Source organism: Emydura macquarii, unplaced genomic scaffold, assembly GCF_026122565.2.
Source record: "Emydura macquarii macquarii isolate MOO-44397 ecotype Brisbane River unplaced genomic scaffold, CSIRO-AGI_Emac_v2 contig_554, whole genome shotgun sequence".
In the NCBI taxonomy this organism is placed as follows: domain Eukaryota; kingdom Metazoa; phylum Chordata; order Testudines; family Chelidae; genus Emydura; species Emydura macquarii.
The window spans coordinates 4,996,333-5,018,279 of NW_027130691.1; the positions used below are offsets into that span (position 1 = coordinate 4,996,333).

At 56.3% G+C, this 21,947-nt stretch overlaps 1 protein-coding gene across 4 annotated transcripts in view; it reads right to left on the reverse strand.

Annotated features, from left to right (window-relative positions):
- Positions 1-21,947, reverse strand: part of SH2B3 (SH2B adaptor protein 3) — an 83,029-nt gene that overhangs the window by 12,770 nt on the left and 48,312 nt on the right. For all 4 annotated transcript variants that reach the window (XM_067539537.1, XM_067539534.1, XM_067539535.1 and 1 more), the window contains exon 3: positions 399-500. In XM_067539537.1, coding sequence (XP_067395638.1) covers positions 399-500 — 102 coding nt within the window. The remainder of the gene's footprint in view (positions 1-398; positions 501-21,947) is intronic.

Consider the following 21,947-nt stretch of genomic DNA (forward strand, 5'->3'; position numbering starts at 1 on the left):
CGGGCTGGGAACTGCTGGCGTAGCCGTTCGAACTCGCACCTCCTACAGGGGCAGAGACAGCGACACGGGGATGGGGGACCTGCTGGAAAACCAGGTGAAGAGTAACAGGGCAACTCCTCACGCACGCAACTGACCCAAGAGCTCCGCCATGTGCTACATTAACATCCCCCCCTCTCCCCCCGGCGAGGCTAATTCCTGACAGGGAGCCCTCACGTGTGGGGGCCTGCCGGGGGGCAGCTTTCACTGAGCATTCGCTCCCTGCTGCCCGGCTCCGTAGGGCGGCTCAGAGCCAGGCAGGAGATGGCTCCCCCCACATCCCCGGGGGTCACTGCCAGCAGAACCCGACTGTCAGCCCCCTCGAGCCTTCCCTCCGGGCCGGGGAGACGCGGGCCCCTTACCTTGAGCACAAAGGTGTTCAGGTTGTCTGGCATCTCGAGGCGGGTGCATCTCCGGATCTCCTGCACCGCGGAGCAGGTGGTGAGCAGCTTGGGTCTGGAGCCCTGTCGAGAGAGAGAGAGAGAGATCGCTGAGCACCCGCATGACCAGCACCCGGGTGCCAGGATCGACACGGAGCCGAGCCGGAGACTGTCAGCGCATGGCCCCGGCCTTCACGCCCCCCAGCACCCTCAGCTCCCGCTGCAGGAAGGGGCAGGGAAGGTGCCCGGCGCTTGGCAAGAGGTTTGCTGCCAGGGAAGCACCAAGCCCAGCTCCTAAAGGGGAAAAGGAAAAATAAATCACAGGCTGCAGGGCCCTGCCGACCAGGCCGATCGGATACTAGCGACCTCGTGGGGACAGGCTTTGGGGCCTATCTCCAGGGCCATCTGCATATCTCACAGCAGGGAAGTAACCGTGATATTATATGGATGAAGGTGAAGCTAGTTCTCATCGGCTCTGCAGCGCTGCATCTTGGCCGCTCTTTGTGCCTCCTCCCGGAGTCCATTTTGGCTTCAGTCAAAGGACACAAACTTCAGAACAACTTCTGAGGCAGTCCCAGGCATTTGATTTTACCCTCTCCTGTCCAGTTCCCCAGACACACAAACCCGCCCTTTGTGCTTCAGCAAATATCTGGCACAAGCGACCAAAACAAAGCAGTGGCTCTGGGCGGAATCACATTAACGAATTGCGCAACATCTGGCCTCCACACCAGCCTCTCAGACACCGCCCGTTCGTGCATGGCCGAGGCAGCTTCCGTGCCATCTCCACCCGGGGTGAAAACGCCGGACACCAAGCTGACAGCAGCTGTGCTCCAAGACACGAGCTGTGCTCCTGCACCTACGCTTGCAAATCTGGGCCCATTGCTTTACCCGAAAAGGGTCTTCAGAGCCTCACTTGTTTACCCCGTTCGAGATTGCCATGTGCAAGCAATTGCTTTTCAATCAACAATAACGATGGGAAAGTACTGCAAAAGTAAACTACATTACCGCATAATATGGTTCCCAGATGCAGGCTGTTTCCTCCCTCTGGCTCGCCACTGCCAAGTTGCACGGCCCTCCACTGTCTAGGCCTCTCGCTTAGGTCGCTCTCGGAGAACTAACTGCTCAGCCTGATTTTCAACCCCCTATTTATAGACCCGACTGCACAGAGTGCGAATGGAAAAAGCAGCCGCGTTTCCAGGGCTGTTCTCAACTGGGCCTTTGGTCGTGGGCTGGAACGTTGCAGTTCGGATGCCGCAGATCGTGACCCAGCGCGCAGCCAGCCGGCAGGGTCCCCGGGCAGAACGCTGCAAGCAAACAGCTCTCGAAAACCGACACTCAAATCCGCGGGACTTCAGGGGAGCGACACCAGAGGAACGCTGGGCTTTAAAATCTGCCATGGGAGCCAGACCTTCAAGCTTAAAAGACACGATCCAGATTTTCCAAAATGGCTAGGGATGGGGGATGCCCAACTAGACACACCTTAAAGGGGCCTGGTTTCCCAGGCCTAGCCGATCAGGGGCACACGCGGGCTCTCTGTCTGTGTACAGGGGATGAGTAAGTTCAGAGAGAAGGTGCCAGTAGAAAATACAAAGCATCGCCCGGCTCCCTCTTTACAGCAGCTCTAAACATGGGGTCGGAAGCACTCTCAGGCCCCGTTAAGGTGTCTGGGGCTGGGCACCCGAACTCAGTAACCACTTTATAAAATCTTGGCCCGTGTCTTTTTCAATAAAAAACAAAAAAAAAGACCCAACCCCTCGTTATCCAAGTTCCCAATTACACTGGAAATGATTAAACCTCCATGAATCATAAACGGCTCATTTACTTCTCACTCTGCTCGCCATTTGCTTAAAGCAGGATTTGGCCCTCGACAGACGGACTGGAGAAGAGCTAAGACTTTCCACTTAGCACAACGAAAGCCCTTCCAGCCAGTTCCTATCTGGCAAGGATTCCCACCAGCAGCACATCATCATATTTTCCGATCGCCGGACTTCTAGCGAGAAAGTGCACGGGGGCCAATCTGTCCTGGCAGCCTTGGATGCATTCCTGACTCTCTCGTGGACTGCTGCACTGGCCTCTAACTAAAACATCTGGGCGATGACACTGAAAATCTCTGAAGGTGTAAAAATTAACCCCTGCGACTGCTGGGGGGATGAGGGGGCTGGGCTGCTCAGCTGTGGTTTAAAAGGACTAGCACTGCTTTCCTCTCCCCGGGAGAAATTCCCCGCCGAGCCCCAGGCAACGTGCAACCTTTAAATCCTACTGATGCTTTTAGGGATGCTTTAGCCTTGTGTTGGCCGGCTACAGGGAGAGGAATTCCACCCTCTGAAAGCCACCCGGGACTCGTCTGAATAGGCAGAGTAAGCTAAACTGAGAGCTGGGGGGAGGAGCCAGGCACCCTGATTTTAGGAAAAGGGCAGGGCCCCAGATGGCCCCACTGCAGAAACATCATTGGTCAACCCTCAGAAAGGGAAGGGACTAAAGGGACGGAGGCCAACCAGGTAGGTGGGGTAAATCAAAGAGGGGTAGGAAACAGGGAGGGATGTGCCAGTCTGTTTGAATCCTGGGGTGGTGGGTTGTCTCCCAAAGCAGTAAAAGGCCTGCCCCTCTGATGGGGGCCGGCCACCAGTATCGGTCTGATAGCCCAGGAGAGTAAAGTTGTCTCTACAGAGCGGGCACAGCCAGCGCGATGGCCAGGCAAACATCCCCCACTCCATCCCACCATCACCTGCCTCCTCGCCACCCTTAGGTAAAAGAGGGCAGCTGGCCTTCCATGCCTTGTTCCAGCCTTCGCAGCCAACAAGGGGCCCCTTAATACCAACTCTGAGCATGGTTTCTGTGCTGCACTGTGGACACCCATCCACTAAAAACCCTCATGCTTCAGGACATGAGCCAGTCACTGAAAGGGGTCAGGAAGGAGATTTCCCTAGGGGCAGGTCTTGGCAGCTGGGGGGTTTCTTGCATCTTCCTCCAAAGTAGCCAGTGCTGGCCTTGTCAGACTGAGGATGCTAGAAGGGGCACTGTTGTGTTCACAACAGTAAAACTAGTCACTGTGGAGGAACCTGGATGCTCTTCCTCGGGCAGAAGGAAACAGATTTAAGAGGAAAATCCCAGCTGGCCTCAATGTCCATTGGTCAGAACGATGCGGCTTTTCAGATGGGGCCGTATGTAAGCAAACGCTATCGTCGTTATTACTTGGTGTTGAAACTAATGAGCCATTTTGAAAACCAGCTGAGCAAAGCTAGTGAAGGAAGGAAACTGAGGCAGTGAGGCCCCCTTAATACTTTTACCAGAAACCATTTGCTTCTGGGAGCAGTTACCGGCCTCTGCTGATGACCTGGGCTTTTCCTCCGGGACCTGAGTGAACATCTTTGGTTGGGATGAGCTGAATGATTCATTGGCATCCAATGAAGCAGCAAGGAAATAATCCACTCCAAGTTGCTAACAGATGGCGCCTCAGAGGCCAGCGCCGGAAGAAGCCATACGCCAGATCGCCCAGGCTTTGAGAAGCGTGACAAATATCGCCCCAAAGACCGACCAGCCCCACACGGAGAGGACGTGTCACAGAACTATTGAGCTAAGGAAAAAACACCACTGAACAAGTGGAATTGTAAGTGAGCGTGGGCAAGGCTGGCGTGGTTCAGTGCCTGGGAAATCCCTCGCTCAGACAAAGCCGATTCAGCCCGAGGCCCTGAACTTGGGGCAGGAGGGCGCTGGGGTCTCAAACCAGTGGACCCACACAGCCAGCTGGGCTGGCCTGAGCTGCTAGCTGCTGCTGATCCAAGCGCGAAGAGAAAGGGCCACTGAACGCCACCCCAGGGAGCCCACCGCCAGGAGAACGAGGGGCGGGGGCGAAAGCTGCCCCGTTCGAGGGCGCGGGCGGAAACGCTGCTGAGACGGGGGTAGTTCCCTGGGGCTCGGACTGAATCGTCTTGAGCCTGAGCAGTGAAGTGCCGCCTCCGTTTGAGAGGCGCTGAACTCAGCTCCCCACTGACCGCTGCCATGCCCTGGCCTCCCAGCTCTGGGCGGCCACTCCCCGGCGCTGCCATCCTCCCGGCCAGGTCCTACAGGGCCCGGCTCCTCTCTGACCTGGCGGCTGGCACAGAGAGTCCCTGGGCAATGCCCCAGAACGTGCCCATTACCACTGGGCCAGGGCAGGACGCGCACAGAGCAGGCCATAATGAAGAGAGACTCTAAACCAGGCCATTCCCCGTCCGTCCCAGGCCACCAGCCCCTCACGCCCCCTCCTCTGCCCCACAGCTCAACAACAAGAGGCCAACAGGTGCTCTTTGAGCGACGGCCTGCAGGACGCCCGACTCCACGGGCCAGATTCAGACCTCGGTCACCCCGGCGCGATTCCACTGATGCGGCCGGAGTGGCTCTGGATTTGCAGCGGCGTGACCGCGTCCCAGTCAGCACACCCGCCTGAACCGCACGGCTGAAGGCGCCGGTGCGCTGCTCGGCACACAGGCACAGCGCTGGGAGCAGCCCACCGGAGCATCCCGAGGCGCACAGCTGGCAGGGCCGGGGGGACGACAGGCGGCACTTCGTCAGCTAGGGCTCAGGAGGGAGAGGCAGTCAGTGCTTTGCACAGCATCCAGCCGCCGCCGGGAGCCAGCACGGGGCCCAGCTAGAAGGACTTTGTTCTGGCCTCCCAAATGTCACGCTTCAGACACACACTCGCCACCAGCTTGGGCCAGGCCGCGACTCCCTCGCCCTCAGCACTGCACGGTCAGGGGCTTTGTTGGGATTTCCTCTGGCGGCAGGATCTGGGGCTAGAAGGAATACTGGGCCGCCCCGGTGCAGCCCTCCCTAAGTTCCTGCCATCCTCCAAGACGGACCTCGGCCCAGAGCCCGGATCCAAACACCTCTGGCTCTGGGGAGCCCGGCTCTGCACCCACGGTCTGCCCGCAGCAGCTGGGGCCCCTCTCTGGCTCTTTTACTGTACAGCATGCTGAGCGGCCAGGGGAGTCATCTGGCACTGAAGGCAGACGGGCCGTCACCACACGGTCTCCAGCATGAACGAGAACGACCCACGCACTGGATGGCTGCAACTGCTTCCTGCCCTCCTGGAACCGGAGCCCCTCGGGGCACAGTCACAGCGGCCCTGGGAAGGCTTCACCCCCTGCGGTCTGGCAGGCAGAGAGCTCGCGTCCTGCCCAGGGCCCAGTCCCGTTCCCGTGGGGGGTGCTGGGAGCGCTGCCAGGCAGGCAGGACCTGGTCCTTGGAAAGTGACTTTGCAGCCCCACGGGGCTCCAGGCCCCCCCACAAGCCAGCTCTGCCAATCGACCATCCCGGGAGGCCTGAATGGGTTTCTCCCTGGCCTTCAAATGGTCTTAAAGAGGAGCCAGGAGTGCCTCATGGCAAGCGCTGTGCGGACAAAGCTCTGCTGGGGAGAGACGACGGCGTCTGCCCTTTTCTCAGCCCTGCACATTGCTTGGAAGAGGCGGATCAAGACTCTCTGCTGACCCGCAGTCCTGGAGCCCGATCCGGCAACCCTCTACTTGTGGCAGTGACGCGCGCAGGAGTGGGGCTGTGGGAGCAGGGGGGGAATCAGAGCTGCTCATGCAAGTAATGCTTTCCCCACCAGACACCAAGAGCCAACAGCAGCCGGAATGGCCTCCATTGAGATTACCGGGACAAGAGGAAAAAGAACAAAGGTAAAGTCTATGAGAGCGCGTCGGGCTGAGCCTGCGCTGGACACACAATGCCTGCTGAGCATCCTCTGAGAGCTGAAGACGCAGTACACCGCAAGCATAGGCTACACGGCTACACGCTCGGGGATGCCCAGTGGATGCTCGGCGCAAAGGAAGAGACTGGGATGTGTGAAAAACTGGCTCGCAGTGGAGGGGGTGGTGTCAGCGGAAATGCAAGGCCCTGTACCAGCCTATAGCCCTGCTAGCAGAAAGGAGCGGCCCCGGGGCTGAGATCCGGAGCCCCCTCTGAAGGCTAAGCGAGGCTGTCTGCAGCTGATGGCCCAGCACGGGGGGGGGGAATTTAATGTCCCCTGGTGGCTGGCTGGGCTGTGACTCATCCCCAAAACCACGGGCATAAGGCACTGATCTCTCCCTTGCGGGTCATCTTCCGGCATCAGAGGCTTCATACAGCTGCGGATGAACACAAATATTCCAGATCTCCAGGAGCTTGTGCCAGCCTCGCAGGGCTTTAAACTGACTCACTGGGTTCTTGGGAGCAAACATGGTGTGGATTTCACGTGTGGAACAAAACCCCCGAGCAGGGCAACATTTGTCACGTGGCTGGAGGTTTTGCAATTCAAGTTCTCTCCAGGTTGGGTGGTGTGTAATTTTAACACGGCCGCTTGGGCTCAACTGATCGTCACAGGACCTGCTGGCAGTGGACATGGGAGGAGGAGAGCTTGCACTACAGCTCAGCTGACAATTCTGTAGATGGTTTAAAACCAAAACCCAAAACCCACCCACTCACTGCATTTTTAGATAGTAGGAAATGTTCAAAGCAGACCAGCGAGCTGCACTGGCCAGTCACTCCTGTCTGAAGTTTCCATGACAGATGCACATACAGAGAACAGGACTGTGGGGCTTTATCCTCATTTCAGGTACAGAGCAGGTCCTTGATCGTTAGAACAACAGGAATAGGGTTTACATGGTGCCTAGACCTCGCTGGCCCGCAACCCAAATATATTTCACCCACTGCTAGTGGGTTAAAATCCAGGTTACTTTTATGTAATCATTTATGCGGCTTGCTTGCTTTTTGGCTTTTCACTCAGCCTAAAACAGGCCGGCCAATTTCACTTCCTGGTTCCCACACATTAGCACAAGGTTGCGAGGACGTTGTTGGAAACAGCACAGTCACATTTACAGCTGTGCAAACAGACTCCTCTTTCGTACAGAACTTAAAAATAAAAACCAGGGGCACAGTTATAGACCTGACCTTTCGTAGAAAGCCTTGTTACTACAAACTCGGTATCTGGGACAGGCACTCACTTGGTGCTGTCTCTTTAAAAGCCGCCCTCTTTTATAAACAGCGCAGGGGCCTGACGGGAACAGCCCGGGCAGCTGGCGTCAGAGGAACTGCTGTGCACAAAGGGTGGAATTTACAAAGTGACCGGAAAGTAACACTAATAGAAAAGGGAGCTAATGCCTTTCGTTCAGAGAGACAAGGAATACAACATGCAATGGAACAAGGCCTGCTGGCATGGCAGCCCAGGGAATCTTTTATTTAACAAAGATCTGCATGTCCCTATTTCCCAGCAGCAGTCCCCAACACCACGGACTGCACCAGTGCTAATGTGTTCAACGCTGGGGATGAAAGACACCCTAAAAACACCCTCCCTAGTAGGTTAGCTGATCCACCTGGCTTTGGGGATAAAGGAGGAGAAACGGCATGAAAACGAAATGATCTAAAAACCAAATGTTGAAGGCCAGCCGTAATGCATGACAAATGCCACAATATTCTACAGCAAGGGCCAAAACACACTGAGGATTCATAAAACCGCTCCAGCTCTGTACAGCAATGGGTCCAATCACTCGGACGATGATTGCAGTAATGGCTCAAACCCCCCTAGTGATGACAGGGCACCTAGCGGCCTGCCGAGTAGATCCGTACAAATGTGCTGCCATTGTAACAGAGTCTCAGCTCTCCAGCTTTATCCCCCGCGAGGGACATGCGAAAACGAAAGAAAAGCCACAGCCTGGCAGAGCAGATTGGTGCTCTTTGATTTTGTGCCACTGCAGCCATGGGTTCCTTTACGAGTTGGGCCGCATGGGTTTGCTCGTCCCAGCCCAGTCCTCAGCGTGATCACATCACTGCTCAGGGGAGTTTGCTGGCCGAAGCACAAGGGACAGCGTTTGGGCAGCACCTCTGGCGGATCCAGGCTTTGCACAAGGGAGAAAACCTTGCGACCTTCCTCCCCACAAGAGAAAGGTTCGATCGACAGAGACGAGCACGGGAGCTGCAGCCCAAACTCATCCAAGCGGCCCAGTGCAAACTCTCCTTTGACACAGGCGGGGCTGCTCCAGGAGCTCATCTCCAGCGGGATCCGACGGGGGCAGCGCGCGCGGAGAAGAGGGAGACGTTTCAGAGTCAGGGTTTGGAAAGAAACGGCAGGCGTGCCGGGTTTTCTTCGCCCTGCGACACCGAGGTTCGTTTCTACCACCACTACCTTTCGGGGTGAATTTAGCACTGGCAAAGGGCATCACATTGGCTGCTGGGCAGTGCCTACATGCCCCTCACACTCCACGGGACCTGGGGGCTTAAGCAGCTGTAAGTGCTGGCCCTCGGGAATTCCAGCCTCTCCCCAGAAGAGGTGCAGCTCTGACGTCAGCTTCCCCAGCCCCCCACCCCGACCAGGGTCCCACCTCAGCGCAAGCTGCAGTGCTTTCAGCTGAGACAATCTAGGAGGCTACCAAGCCTGGGGTATGATTATATTATTAAAGCTGCGGTTCTGGATTCTCTTCGAGCCCTCAGTCAGAGTGGCATGCCAGGCATACAGGACTGAAGTTCTGGGGGAAGCTTAAAAGCAGTTTTGCTTGAGGAAGGACTTTCCCAGAGCGCCTGAGGTGTTACTGGGGGAGATTCCTTCACAAGAGCTGGACTGAGCCAGCACACCTGTCCCGCACCGGCCATGGTACAGTCACTGAAATGCAGCTACCTCTAGAGTGGTGCAGGGCAGCTATTTAACAGCTGACAGCAACACTGTACAGCATTTGTCAGGATGCGGAGAGATGTTTCCCTGCTTGGACCAGGGGGATTGCAGGCAAAATGTTAGCAGGCCTGGACCCTGGACAAGACCCTACTCCCCCTAGTCTTTTCCAAACACAGACATTGTATATTAAAGTTCTCCGGCTTGGACGTTTCTTTCCAGACCTCAGCTCTAGCCTTTGAATCCCTCCTTTCAGTCAGCTGCTACATGAAAGCACAGAGGAAAAGAAGAGCGCGGAGGATGTAGCGGCTGACAAATCAATAGGCGTTGTGTTGCAGGACTAGATGAAAGCGAGAATACAGCCTCCGACAGATTCTGTCCCCATTGTGTGGAAACAAACAGCCCTGACACATCAGAAATGGGATCTTAGAAGCTGTGCCTGCATTAAAAGCAAAATGGCACTGGCGGAGAGGAAAGGAGAGGCCATCTCACCCCACTTCTTATCCCACACCCTGGATTTAATCAAGGCTGTTTGTCTTTCTCCCCCTAGCCGTTGGGAGAGAAGGAACCACAGGGCAAGTTGCTGCCTCCCTCCCCCCCCCAGCATAACTGTTACAGACCACAGCAGCTGTTTCCTAATGTCTTGCAGGTGAATCCTACCGCCCCCTCCAGCGAGCCCTGCAGATTGGTCAGCACAGCATCTGCATGGCTGACACGTAGGAGGGATGTATTCTGGGCTCAGAGGGGCATGTCACGAGTAAGGAAATGTTCTCAGTGTAGCAGGACACACACACACGGACACGGACACACACACACACACACACACACACTGCAATAATATGTATGTGCACACCATGTTTTGAATGCCCTTTACTGGTTATTCTAAGGATAGTATTTCCAGACACAAGAAATGCCTGTTTTAGACTACATTACCCAGAATCCTTACCCAGAAGGGAGAGAGAGAGTGTGTGTGTGGGGGGGAGGAGGGGGCGGGTTCAAAAAGCTAACTGGACTGTTGTCAACAAACCTCATGGGCTCTGCCTTCCTCCCCAAAGAACCCACACCCCCATATGTGCACACTCCACCACAAAGTAGAGTGCACAAGGCTGCGTGTTTTAGTAGGTACTCAGCCACTGGCACCTGGCAGCGCAGCAGGGGTTCTGGTCTGCCTGCAGTTCCCCGCACATCCAGTCAATGAAAGATGGCAGTGTTGCTGTCAGCTGTTAAACAGGGGCCAGGCTCCACTCTAGCAGTAGCTGCATTTGAGTCGGATGAAGTGGCAGTATTACAGCGTAAGCGCTTTGGGGTAGGGGCTGTTGTTCACTGTAAGTTTGTACAGCGCCTAGCACAACCACTGTGGCCTTTAGGTGCCATCACAACATACATGTTAAAGAAGAAGGGATTCCTGCAGACTGCCCCAGAGTTGCACTACATGAGACCAACCAGCAAAGCCAGCCCTGCTCGGCGTCACAGCGCGCTGCTATTTACCCAGTTCCCATTACCAGAGTATCCGGGCATCTCACAGCCTTTACCGTATTTACCAGGAGCTGAAAGTTCGCGCTGCCGCAATCTGGGCAGTCTCCCTCACACAAGCCATGAAACTACGGCATGCAAATCAGCTGGTCAGTAACGCTGGTGATTAGTTGAGTGACCTCTGCTCCGGTGATGGTCTAGGCCTCTCGGCCTGGCATAGATGCATGCCTTCCTGAAGCTCTACTCCGCCTGCGTCTAATCCGTCAAGTCAAAATGGCCAAGAACTTAAAAACTGGGTGGTAACAGACAGTGAAATGCAATGTTGATTCCACATGGTGATATTCTGGACAGAGATCTCCACCATGCTCAGAGCTGTTTCCATCCCTTCACACTGATTCAACAGACATTTCAGGCTTCAAAGCGACCATCTGACGATCTTAACATCTGGATCCTTCCAACACCCTTGAGGTAAGAGACTGGCTTTTATCCAATCTCCACGTGAATGTGCAGATTCGGATCCCACTCCTGACACCAGGAGATAAAGGTGTGACACACTGGAGGGCTGGGGACAAACTGGCCTGGCCTTTGTATCCTGGCCTCCATCCCAGGAGGTGGGCCAGGGTAACAAAAGGGATGCTAACAAGTTACTCCTGTTACACACGCACGGCCTGAGCAAATTGGATGGACGCTGGGGATGCCAGCAGGCAGCGGGGTCTGGATTAGCTGCCCCACCCCTTGAACCTGTGCAGTGCGGCAGAACGGGGGGTTGGCAGATGTGGAGCAGTGGTTGAGAAACTCCATGTTATTCTCCGGATCAAACGCCAGGACAGCCAGCGAGCCACCATTTTCCAAGTGACCGTTTACCAAGAAATCAGCCTCCCCTCCACCCACACACACACACACACACACACACACATGGATGCACTTGTGTTTCTATTTACTTTCTCCGAGCAAAGGAAGTTATTCTCAGGGCTGCTTCTTAGAAGCTGTTGACAGGAACCTTCCCTACCTAAACACTGACAGGATGTACGGCCAGCACAGGAAACCAGCTCCGCTGAATCTTTGGAGTTTACTCTGGAAGCTTTCAGGGTATTCTGGGAAACAGCTAAAATACACAGTTTACATGGAGCTACTGAGTCGGTTTCCTAAATGTGCCTCCAAACAAACCAAGGTTCTTCCCCATGGATGGTTGCTGTGCTGCTGCTGACGGCAGGATGGGCTGGAGGAGAACGCACTGGTTGCAGACACAGCCAGCCCCTTTGCTTTGACCTAGACCATGCACACGAGGCCTGCTTTGAACTATCAGGAAGCTGGAAGGGCACGTTGGCTAGCGGCCTGCCTGTAATTAATTTACTGTGCGCAGCACTTGCTTGCAAGATGGAGGTTTATCAGTAGCAGATTAGCTCCTATTATCTCATTAATAGCGGCTAACACATCCAGGGCTGGTTCTTTGTGCTGGGCCGTCCCGTTTCCCCAGAACCCGCCCCTCTGAGTCATTCTCTGTCTCTAATTCTAATTTTTTTTCGCTTTAGTTTATGATTACCTCTGCCGCTGAGAAGTTTTACGATGCTGCAAGTATATAGAAATAAGATACATTGCAATTAACTGGCTAGAAGTTGTTTGTATGAGTACAGAGAGACAAACAGACACATGAGCCAGAGCTACCACTGCTCTGTACTAAATGGAATCACAAATGCTGACGCGTGTCATAGGCCCTATACTGCCAACAGTTAAGAACGATTCTCTTCTAGCTCAAGTGGTCAGGGCTTATTGTTTCTGCCCTTTATTGCTGCTGGATCCACGACTTCGCAAATAGCTGCAGAGTCCCTGGGTGCACCTACACTGCAAAAGAAGACCCACAGAGTCATCTCAGAACCACATCAACTGACTCAGGCTTGCTCTACGGGGATAGAAGTAGCAACGTAGACATTTGAGCTTGGGCTGAAGCCTGGGCTCTGAGATCCAGCGAGGGCCTGAGTCAGCTGAGCTGGGCTCTGAGACTCGCTGCTGCGGGTGGATACCCAGAGGGTCACAGTGTTTGCAGCCCGAAGGGACCAGTACATCATCTAGTCTGACCTCCTGTACAGTAGAGGCCAGCAACCATACACTTACCCCCACACATCCCCCCCCATGGTTTGCCACCCTTGTCTTGCTGAGCTCTCTGGCACGGGCTAGCTACTGACAAAATTAGCAACAGGAAATAATTCTCAGCCCTGATGCGGGCAGTTAACGATCAAAACCAGAGCACCGAGGCAGGGGAAAGACATGCAGCGAATCTTGGTTCCGCTCACATCCACGGCAAATCTCCCATTGATTCCAGGAGGCCCAGATTCCACCCCTGGATACAGGGAACACAGGAAAAACCAGTCGATAAAATCCATTTCAGCAAAGCACCAGGCTTGACACTAAGAACCCGATTTTCAAAGATGGGCACTACAGCTGTGCCTATAAAACCCTCTGGGGGTGCAAGTGCACACGTGTGCAGTCACAGCCTGTGCGTGCACGTGTGTAGTCACAATCCACAAGCCAATGTCAACTCCTTCATGTGGAACTGACCAGCGTTTGGAATATGTTGCCCTACAAGTTCTATTCTCCTTATACATGTAAGTGGGACAACTAAGCACATCTAGTTACTCATTTTTGTGCATGGCAAAATTAGATTTAGGACTTCCTCTTGTTTAAAGGAAAAGCTGTGCCCTCCTCCGGTGGCGAGTCCGCAGGCCGGACGAGTTATCCCTTTTCTCCTCCACTCTGAATGTGTTGTTACATTGCTGCCAACTCAAAGCCCCAGCTTCCGGAGTCAGGTGATTACCAAGAGTCCCAGATTTATTTTTTTTTAATTTCTAGTCCTCCTGATTGCAGAGAAAAGCTTGGAAATGAGACCTGAGTGCACCTCTAAGTCTTAGAAAGCAGAAAACAAAGAAGAAGAACCACACCCCTTCACTTTTAAGCCACTCATGATGTTACCTTATACTGCCACTCATTCTGTGCACAATTTATCTATATAATCCTGGTTGCGTCCAGTCCATTACTCAGATTTCAATCTCTCTAGGGCATGCCCAGTCTGTAGATCACCGAGCACAAAGGGCGCCCTGATTCTGGACTGGCTTCCCGGGCACCACCATGCTCCAAGTAGATATGAGTGACAATGGCATACCCTCCTGTGTGGCCATGTCAACGCAACCCTCTGCAAGGAGGAGCAACTCGCCACAGCCAGCGCATGAATAGCGATGGATGCAGGACACTGTGCGCACTCAGGGTCTCCTCGGTTTCAGACGGGAGAGAGAGAAGCCAGAACAGACTGGCGGCCGACGTGACACGAGTTTGGTGCTCTCAGCCCCCACGTCCTAACCCATGCCCGACTCCCACTGGCGGCCGTGGCCCTGTCCCGGCAGAGAGACAGAGGCCGGCACGTGCCTCCGAAGCTCAGCTCTCTGCTCCCCCGCAGAGGTGAGGGGCAGCTCCCGGGCAGAGCCCTGAGCAGTGCTGCTACCGGCAAGGCTGGACTTGTTCTGTCGATGCCCAGAGGATCTTCAATCTGCTGCCCTGCAGGGGACTGGGAGTCAGCAGGCGGCGCTGGCCCCATGCCCACAGGATCTGAGCAGCCAACAGCCTTGAATGCCTCTGTTCTCCCAGCACCCTCGTGACGCAGGGCAGGGCTATACTCCCACGCTGGGGAACTGTGGCACTAAGTGACTGCCCCAAGGTCAAACAGGGAATCGGTGTCAGAGCAGGAAACTGAACCCGGTCACCCAGGCTAGCACCTAACCACAGAACGCTCCTTCCTCTCTGAAGTGACCAGCTTTGCCACCGGCTCGCAGCACAACCCTGAGCTGGCCACTCCATCGCTCTGCCTCGCCCAGCTGCTGCCTTTGAACAGGGCTTTCGGCTGGAACCGGCGAGCCAAAGGCCAGCTGCGAAAGGCCATGGACTCACGTTATGGGAAGAGGGGCGCCCCCCCAGCCCAGCCATCTGGGCTCCCCAGGCTGATGTTTAGCGCGAAGTTCTGCACCGCGCGGCTGGGGAGTCCCTGCAGGCGCAAAGCCCTGCCAAGGCAATGGGACGTTTGCACTCATCCCGGCTTAGCGTGCCGAGACTTGGCCAAGCCCAAGGCGTTTCCTTTGGGCTCTCTCTGCCGCTGCCTGCCCCCAGGAGGCTGAAGGGAAGGCGTGGAGCTCTCTATTAATGAGGCCTTTGCCTTCGGCACAGCGGCGCTCTGATTACTGGGATGAGGGGGAGGAATTTTCAGGAAGGCCTGGAAGAGCTGCCAAGTTTACTGTTTCCAGCCTGATAACTCACCCTCCTGCCGGCCCAGACGCCCCCCACTCCAGCACCGGACCGGCGGGGGGAGTAATGGGCCAGTACTGCTCTCAAGAGGCCAGAGTGTCTCTCTTTAAGGCAGCAGAGATGTGGAGAGTCGGGTCCTCGCCCCCCTGCGTGTGCCGTCAATCGGGCCTGGGCGGAGGCTGGAGTGGCATGCTGGTGCTGGCTACACACAGGGGCAGGGGCAGAACGTCCCGGAACAGATTTGGGACCGGCCTGCAGAGGAGCTGAGCATCCCACAGAGCCTGTACGTGCGCCCTGAGGCAGGCAGGCAGGCAGATGGCACATATGCCAAGGTCCCAGACAGACAGACTGAGCGTGCCCTGGAGACAGGCAGTGAGCGGGCAGACAGGCAGCTGCCAGATGTGCCAAGTTCCGGGCATTCAGCAGAGAGCAGACACGGTCTTTGCTGGCCACGGGCCACTCCTCCAAACTCCCCGTCCCACCTCGTAACTGGGGCAGCCGGCGTTGCACCAACAGAGCTGCATGACGGCGTGCGGCTGAGCTCCGGCTCCCGCACAGCAGCAGAGACGCCGGCAGGTCAGGCAGAAAGCAGCTGGAGAGGAAGCCACTGACGGAGCCGGCTGCCGAGAAATCACCTGCGGCTCCAGGCTGTGCGCAGTGCTGCGCAGACAGGCTGCCAGAGGCCTCACCCTCTGGGCAACGGCGTGCAGCCAGCCACCAGCCAGGCCCCCTATGCAGTGACTGCTGCAGTGGGGCACGGCGATCCCCACAGGGATCCCACGGCGGAGACCAGCGTGCTGGTGGGCTGCTGGGGGGACCGGTGCGACGTGGGGAGCGTGTGCGCCGGAGCCACACTCAAAAATGACCAGAGCCACGTTTGAGGAGCAATTTCTACCACCTACGTGCCCATGGGCCCAGCGACACGGGCAGACCAATGGTCCATCCAGCCCAGGGGCCTGTCTTCCGACACTGGCCGGGGCCAGGTGCTCCAGCGGGAATGAACAGCGCCAGGCAATTTATCGAGGGATCCAGCCCATCGCCCCGTCTCAGCTTCTAGCCCCAGGCCGAAGTGGCATAAGGCAGAGGACGCAGACTGCTGGAACATCCCAGCGACAGCTACCGTCCTACTGCCTCTTTAAATAAACCAAGCCTTCGAGAGGGCTGGGGCTGGCCCAGGAGGAGGGCTCTGGGGGAGACTTGATCGACTTAACTCCTCTTGATTTCAACAAGATTTAGATCAGACCCTAATTGAAACACTTCAAGTCACAAACCCACTCGGCTTCCCTGGTCCATGCCTTTTCCTAACAGCTTCCCCGTCCCTTGCTGACCCGGCCCGAGCTCAGTAGCAGAAGGAGCGTGGGGTTTAGTGAGTGCTGGGGGATGGGCTTTGCAAACACTCTGGTATCGGGGAGAGCATCCCATCTGCTGGGAAGCAAGGAAAAGAGACCAGCCTCTAAAGTGCGTCCCGCGTGCTATTTGCCCCTGTGCCCTGAGAGCGTGCATGTCCTACAGAGAGCCCAGCTCCCTGATGAGGAAGCTGCAGCTGGTCCCGTGTAATCAATCATTTAACACACAGGTCGAATGAAACACCCCAGCCTTTCCAAACAATCAGCCCTGCTCCGTGCATGCCGGACAATCTTGGTCATCAGTTTTCCTTGGAAGCTTGCTCCAGGCTGTCAGATTCCTGGCACCCACAGAGGCCAGGGTTTATTTAATAATAGATCTTTATATTCCTGGGTAACTTTTTTATTATTACTTGGAGAAAATGAGCCATCCAGCCCAGTTCTATTGTCTAGAAAATCAATTTGAGTGGGATTCTTCAGGGCTGGCGTCTCCCTCTGGACCTCCCGCCTACCTCCACACTGCACAGCACTTCCAGGAAAGTTTGGCTTCCGTTGTTTTCTCTTCAGGGGCCAACCCAGAGCCGAGCTGAATTATGAGCACCAAGTTGCACGCGCAGAGACGGGAGTTCTGTCTAAGAGATTTGTAACCTAATTTTAGCTTCGGGGGGGGGGGGGGGGGGGGGGGGGGGGACAGGAAATAGACTCGTTAGTTGCAGATTAACCAATATTTCTAGGCCAAGAGGATCATAAAAACTGCCTCCGGGGAGCAGCGCCGTGCCTCATCTAACCTAGTATCCGGTCTCTGACAGTGTCCAGATGCTGCAGAGGAAGATGCGGGAACCCTCAGCCCTGGAATATCCTGCCCGGGGGGATGGATTCATTCGAACCACGTGCCTTTAGCGAGTGGCTTCGATCCTGAAGCAACAGGTTTCATCACGCGACATTATCTACAGGGGGAGAGGCCTGGGACGTCTGTCTTGTGTCTCTCTCCTCCCTAGGGGTCCTGCTGAGGCCAGTGCAGGCCATGGGCTCTCAGCAGCCACCAGTGCCCCGTCCAGTCTAGACAAACTCCCACTGTCTGCCCAGGTGCTTATCTTGCGCTGTGCCCCTGACAAACACACCCTCAGTCAGCAGCAGGCTCTGCATGGACCCGCGACCCTACGGGATCAGTGTTTGCCCCCCCACGCGCCAGGCTCCGCCGCCAGGTGAGGTGGAGCACCCGGCGCAGGAGGCTCAAGGAACCCCGCCCAATGTGCAGTTAAATGACACGACGCAGCTCGGGTCGCTCCGGTACGAGTCCCGGATGAGAGGCGGCGCCTCCGTGGCAGGGCTGTGAGTCTCCCGTCTCCACGAGAGGGCAGTGACTTGGGACCCCAACAGAAGGCAGCCCGCCCCCGAGCAGCTCTTACGCCGGCGTAGCTGGCTTCACCAGCAATGTTCCCCGGGGTAAAGCTGCTCCGCGGGGGGAGGGATACAGAATCCGGCCCTCAAGCAATGCCAACTGGCTCCCTGGGGCTGCTCACAGAACCACAGAAATGTCAGGCTAGAAGGGACATGGGGAAGCCATCAGGCCCACCCACATCGCCCCCGGCCCTGCCGGGGGTTCGTCCAACTCATTCTTTAAAACCAGCAGTGATGGGGCTCCTACAACCTCCCTGGGAAGCCGTTCCAGAGCTGAATTACCCTTACAGTTACAAAGTGTTGCCTAAAACCTAACCTAAATCTCCCTGGCTACAGGTAAAGCCCATCACTTCTTGTCCTGCCTCCAGCGGACCTGGGGAACAACGGCTCAGAGTCGTGTGACGAAGGGGCGCAGGATCCATGATTCGCACCCAGCACTAAACCCAGACTGGCTCCCCTGGTGCCAAGCTCTCTGGCCTGTTTCGTCTCTGACTGAGCAGCAGAGGGAAATCAGCTCCCGTGAGTACCTGCACGGGCCAGGCTCGTCTCTGCACGGGCTTTCACTTCCTAGCAGGGCTCCATGTGCTAAGAGAGGCGCTGACACAGCTGCGGATTGAGTACCCGAGCCGTGTCAGTTTCACTCTGACAAACCCTCCAGGAGGCACATGACAAAACGCTGAGCAAACGCTTCTGTAAACCCTACCACCCCCCGGCTTTCGGTTCCTCTAGCGCAGAAGGAAACCGGGGCCAGCACCAGCTTGACTCTCCGCAGCATCGGCTAACGAGCTGCTCATTAATGAACTCTCTGCACCACGCCGCTCAGCCTCGCCGTGCAGATTGGAGAGGTGCAGCACGGCTTACTGCAGCACACATCTGTGGAGCCGGATGCCACCTGGACCCTGTAGGACGTGCCTGGCTCACGTTTTCCAGCCTGGGAATCTCTGTGTTATTTGAATAGTGGGCATGTGAAGAGGAAGTGGATGATGACTTGCGATTGCCAGTACTGATCCTATCCGTGCTCTGCACGGCTCCTCCTCCAGCTCACCCGTGGCAGCCGCAGGCAGGACACTGCCAGGAGGAAGGATGGTCCAGTGGTTAGAGCGTTAGCCTAGGACTCAGAAGACCAGCCATGCCCAAGACTCCCCCTGTGACAGGCAGCTGACAGCCGCTCAGCTCCCCCTCTGTACAACGGGCTGATAGCACGGCCCTGCCTCCTGGGTGTGTGAGGAGAAATACAGGAGAGACTGGGAGGTGCTTAGATACTACAGGGATGGTGGAGAAACAAGTGTGTCAGGGACCGTGGGTCTTGAACCCTGGCCCACAGGGCAGTCAGGAGCTCGCATGGTCCCACTTGCCCCCCCCCCCGTGACCCGCTAAGAGCAGCTGAGCCCTACCCGAGGACTCCAGGCCTGGGCGCTGACTGGAGGTCCTGACTGGGGCCCAGCTTCTATCTACACCAAGCAGAGGAACAGGAAAGTTGTCCATGCAGTTAGGTCCCCCCCGCTTAGGACAGTCTCCCTTTGCGCTACCGCCTCCTACCGCCTGATTCTGATCGCCGAGCGGACTCCCAGCCTGCCCTCGGGCCTGTCTCGGACTCTGACCTCTTGGGATCTGACCCGGCCTGATTCTTGCTCCAGCCCCGAGGTCAGGCCGCCCCGTGACACCTGGGGAGCGAGCACATGCTGGAGCCACAGGAGAGGGCAGCGAGCGTGCCCAGCCGCGCTCCACGGCCAGCTGGCCTGGTACGCTCCAGGCACCGCTCAGGCTCCAATTCCCTTGCTCAGCTACTCAGAAGCGCAGAGGACGCCCCACGCTGCGCCTTGGCAGAAGGGGTCCTGCCCGCGTGCTCCGGCCTTGCATCTCAGCGGGGGGGTGCCGCAGTCAGGGCCACCCGGCTCCATGGCTGGGGCGGACCAGGCTGCAGGCTTCCTGTGGTGTGGAGTGTGGCTTAAGGCAGCTCAGAGGGTGGCAATCCTAAACCACGGCCCAGGGCTGAGCTCTCCTGGGGAGCCCGCACCGCCTGGTCACCTCTAGTGCTGCAGGAGCCCCAGGCAGTGAGGCAGACCAGCTGCCAAGGGCCCAATCCGGAGGGCGAGGCTTTCCCCAGGAGGAGCGGGTCCTAACAGCTGTCTGCGTCTACACAGAGGCTGCGTCTACACTTAAAACGCTCCAGCGGCGCCCAGACCCTCTCTGCCGCGAGGGGGGGTCCTCCCTTGGGTGTAGGTGATCCGCCTTCCCCAGAGGCCATCGCTGGGCTGGCGGAAGACGTAGCAGCGCCTACGCCGCAGGTCTCCGGCTCCGAGGGCAGCGGCTTTCTCCCACCCCTGCAAGACACCGCTCTGCCGCCAGCAGGTTTCAGTGCAGAGCAGCCCTCCTTCTAGGTAACGCTCTTTGCTCTTCTTCTAAGCCGGCTCCTTACTTCCTGGAACTGCGGGGCTCGGTAGCAGCCAGCCAACAAGCCATTTCTCAGCAGCTAAAGGGGAGGGTGCAACCCAGGGCAGCATAAGGGCCGTGGGCATTTATATTTTAACACGAGCATTGTAGTGAGTTACCGGCAAGTTGGGAGCCAGCACAGCCCGTCAGTGCTGGGAAGACTCCCCCGGAGGCAGCCCTGGTGGATAGACACATGGTGGGCCAAGGACTCCCCCTGCCAGAGTTCACAAGGGGCTAAGCGCTGCGCTAGCGCCCGCTTGGACGGCGAGACCCTCCTAGCCCAGCGTGCAGCTGGCACTTGACAAGCACCCCAGGGGCAGGGGGCAGGCCACAGTGCATGAGCTCTTCGAGCATGAGGCTGGCAGCTGGACCTAGGCCAACAGACCTGCCCATCGCAGGCGGGAGAGTCTGAATTGAGTTCCCACGAGGTGATATGGGCGCCAGGGGAGGACGGCTTTTAGCCTGGCCCAAGGAGACGGCTCGTGTTTAATCACATCCGGCTCCTGCAGGGATCCACGCAGAGGTTGTCCTCAAAATCCTTACGGTGGCGTTTGCAAGGAGATCGCCAGCTCTTTGGGGGCACGCGCGGTTTTATTGTTCTGTGTTTGTACAGCACCTAGCACAGCGCGCCCCCGCAATACAAATAAATCATAGGAACAATTCACTTTAGCACAGAGAGTCTGAAGCATTCTCTATGCTGAGTAGGGGGGTACTGTAGTCATGAAATCAGCCTCTCACTCACAGACCGTTTTTCCCCAGGCCAAGTGCCGAGGCTGGCAGCAGGTCTATAACATCCTGCCCTGCACGAGGGAGGGCGCCAGACCCCAAGAGGAATATTTTAAAGCCACTTACAGCCATTCAAAATTTGAAAATTGCTCAGGTTTTTTTAAATGCTCCCGCTGGATATTTGCCTGAAAGGGTTTGGGATTGTGGCAGATTTTTGGGCCCCAGCAGCAAGACCTTTCGGTGGAGAGAGTTTAAATACGGTGCACCAAAGAACAGTCCCCAGGGCACCTGTTTCTTTCTGCCAGCTGTGGGATTGGGTCCTACTCCGCAATTTGGAGAGGAGGAAAAGACAGGAATTTAGACAGAACAGAAGGTACAAAATTCACAAGACAAAAGGGTGGGACAGTCTCCCAAGGAAACAGTGGGAGTCTCACTCCTTTGGATTTTAAAACCAGACCAGCCAAAACTCAATGGGATAGAAAACATCCCACAAGGAACAAGCCTCCATGGAGAAAGGAATGGGCTCACCTAGCTCGTTCATTTTTTCCATCTTTGATTTATAGGCTCCGGGGGAAGGGAGAGAAAAATAAAACCAAGCTTCCACCTTCTGCATGTGTAGGAGAAACATCTGCACAGAGCGACTGAAAGGAGCTGAAAGACGCGGAGCTATGCAGGAATTCTGCTAAAGGAGCTCAGAAGATAAGTAATGCAGGGAGACAGAGCTTCTACCAGAAACACTGGAAATGTTGATTGTTTCTTGTTGTTTTTTCCCCCCCTTTCTACTAAGGACAAAATGTACTCTGGGGCCGGAAATGCAACATGAAAGAAACCAACCCTTATCAGCTCGGAGCTCCGCTGAAAGAAAGTTCTTAGAAGTTTCACACAGAGCAGATCGTGCAAAGGGGTCAGAGTGGTGCTCAGACACTGCACGATCACTTCCACAAATCAGTGTAGTCAAAGAAATGTGTGAAGACGCCACCGCCAGGTGCTGGTGACTTCCTGAGCCTGCCCGAGACCTGCTGCAGCACCCCAGCCTGTACACAGTGTCTGCACGGTAAAGGCAATCGCCACTCAACGTGCTGCTGGGTTGTTCGGGGTCTGGCAGGAACAGGTGCTAACCCAGGCAAGCAGCTGTTTTATTCCACGCCCTGGCAACCGGAGCTTGGTTTACCATGGGGCTCTGTAGCAAAGAGCTACTGCCGTTCTATACGTAGGGTTAGCAGGCAGGTCGATCGATGAGGGATTGGTGGA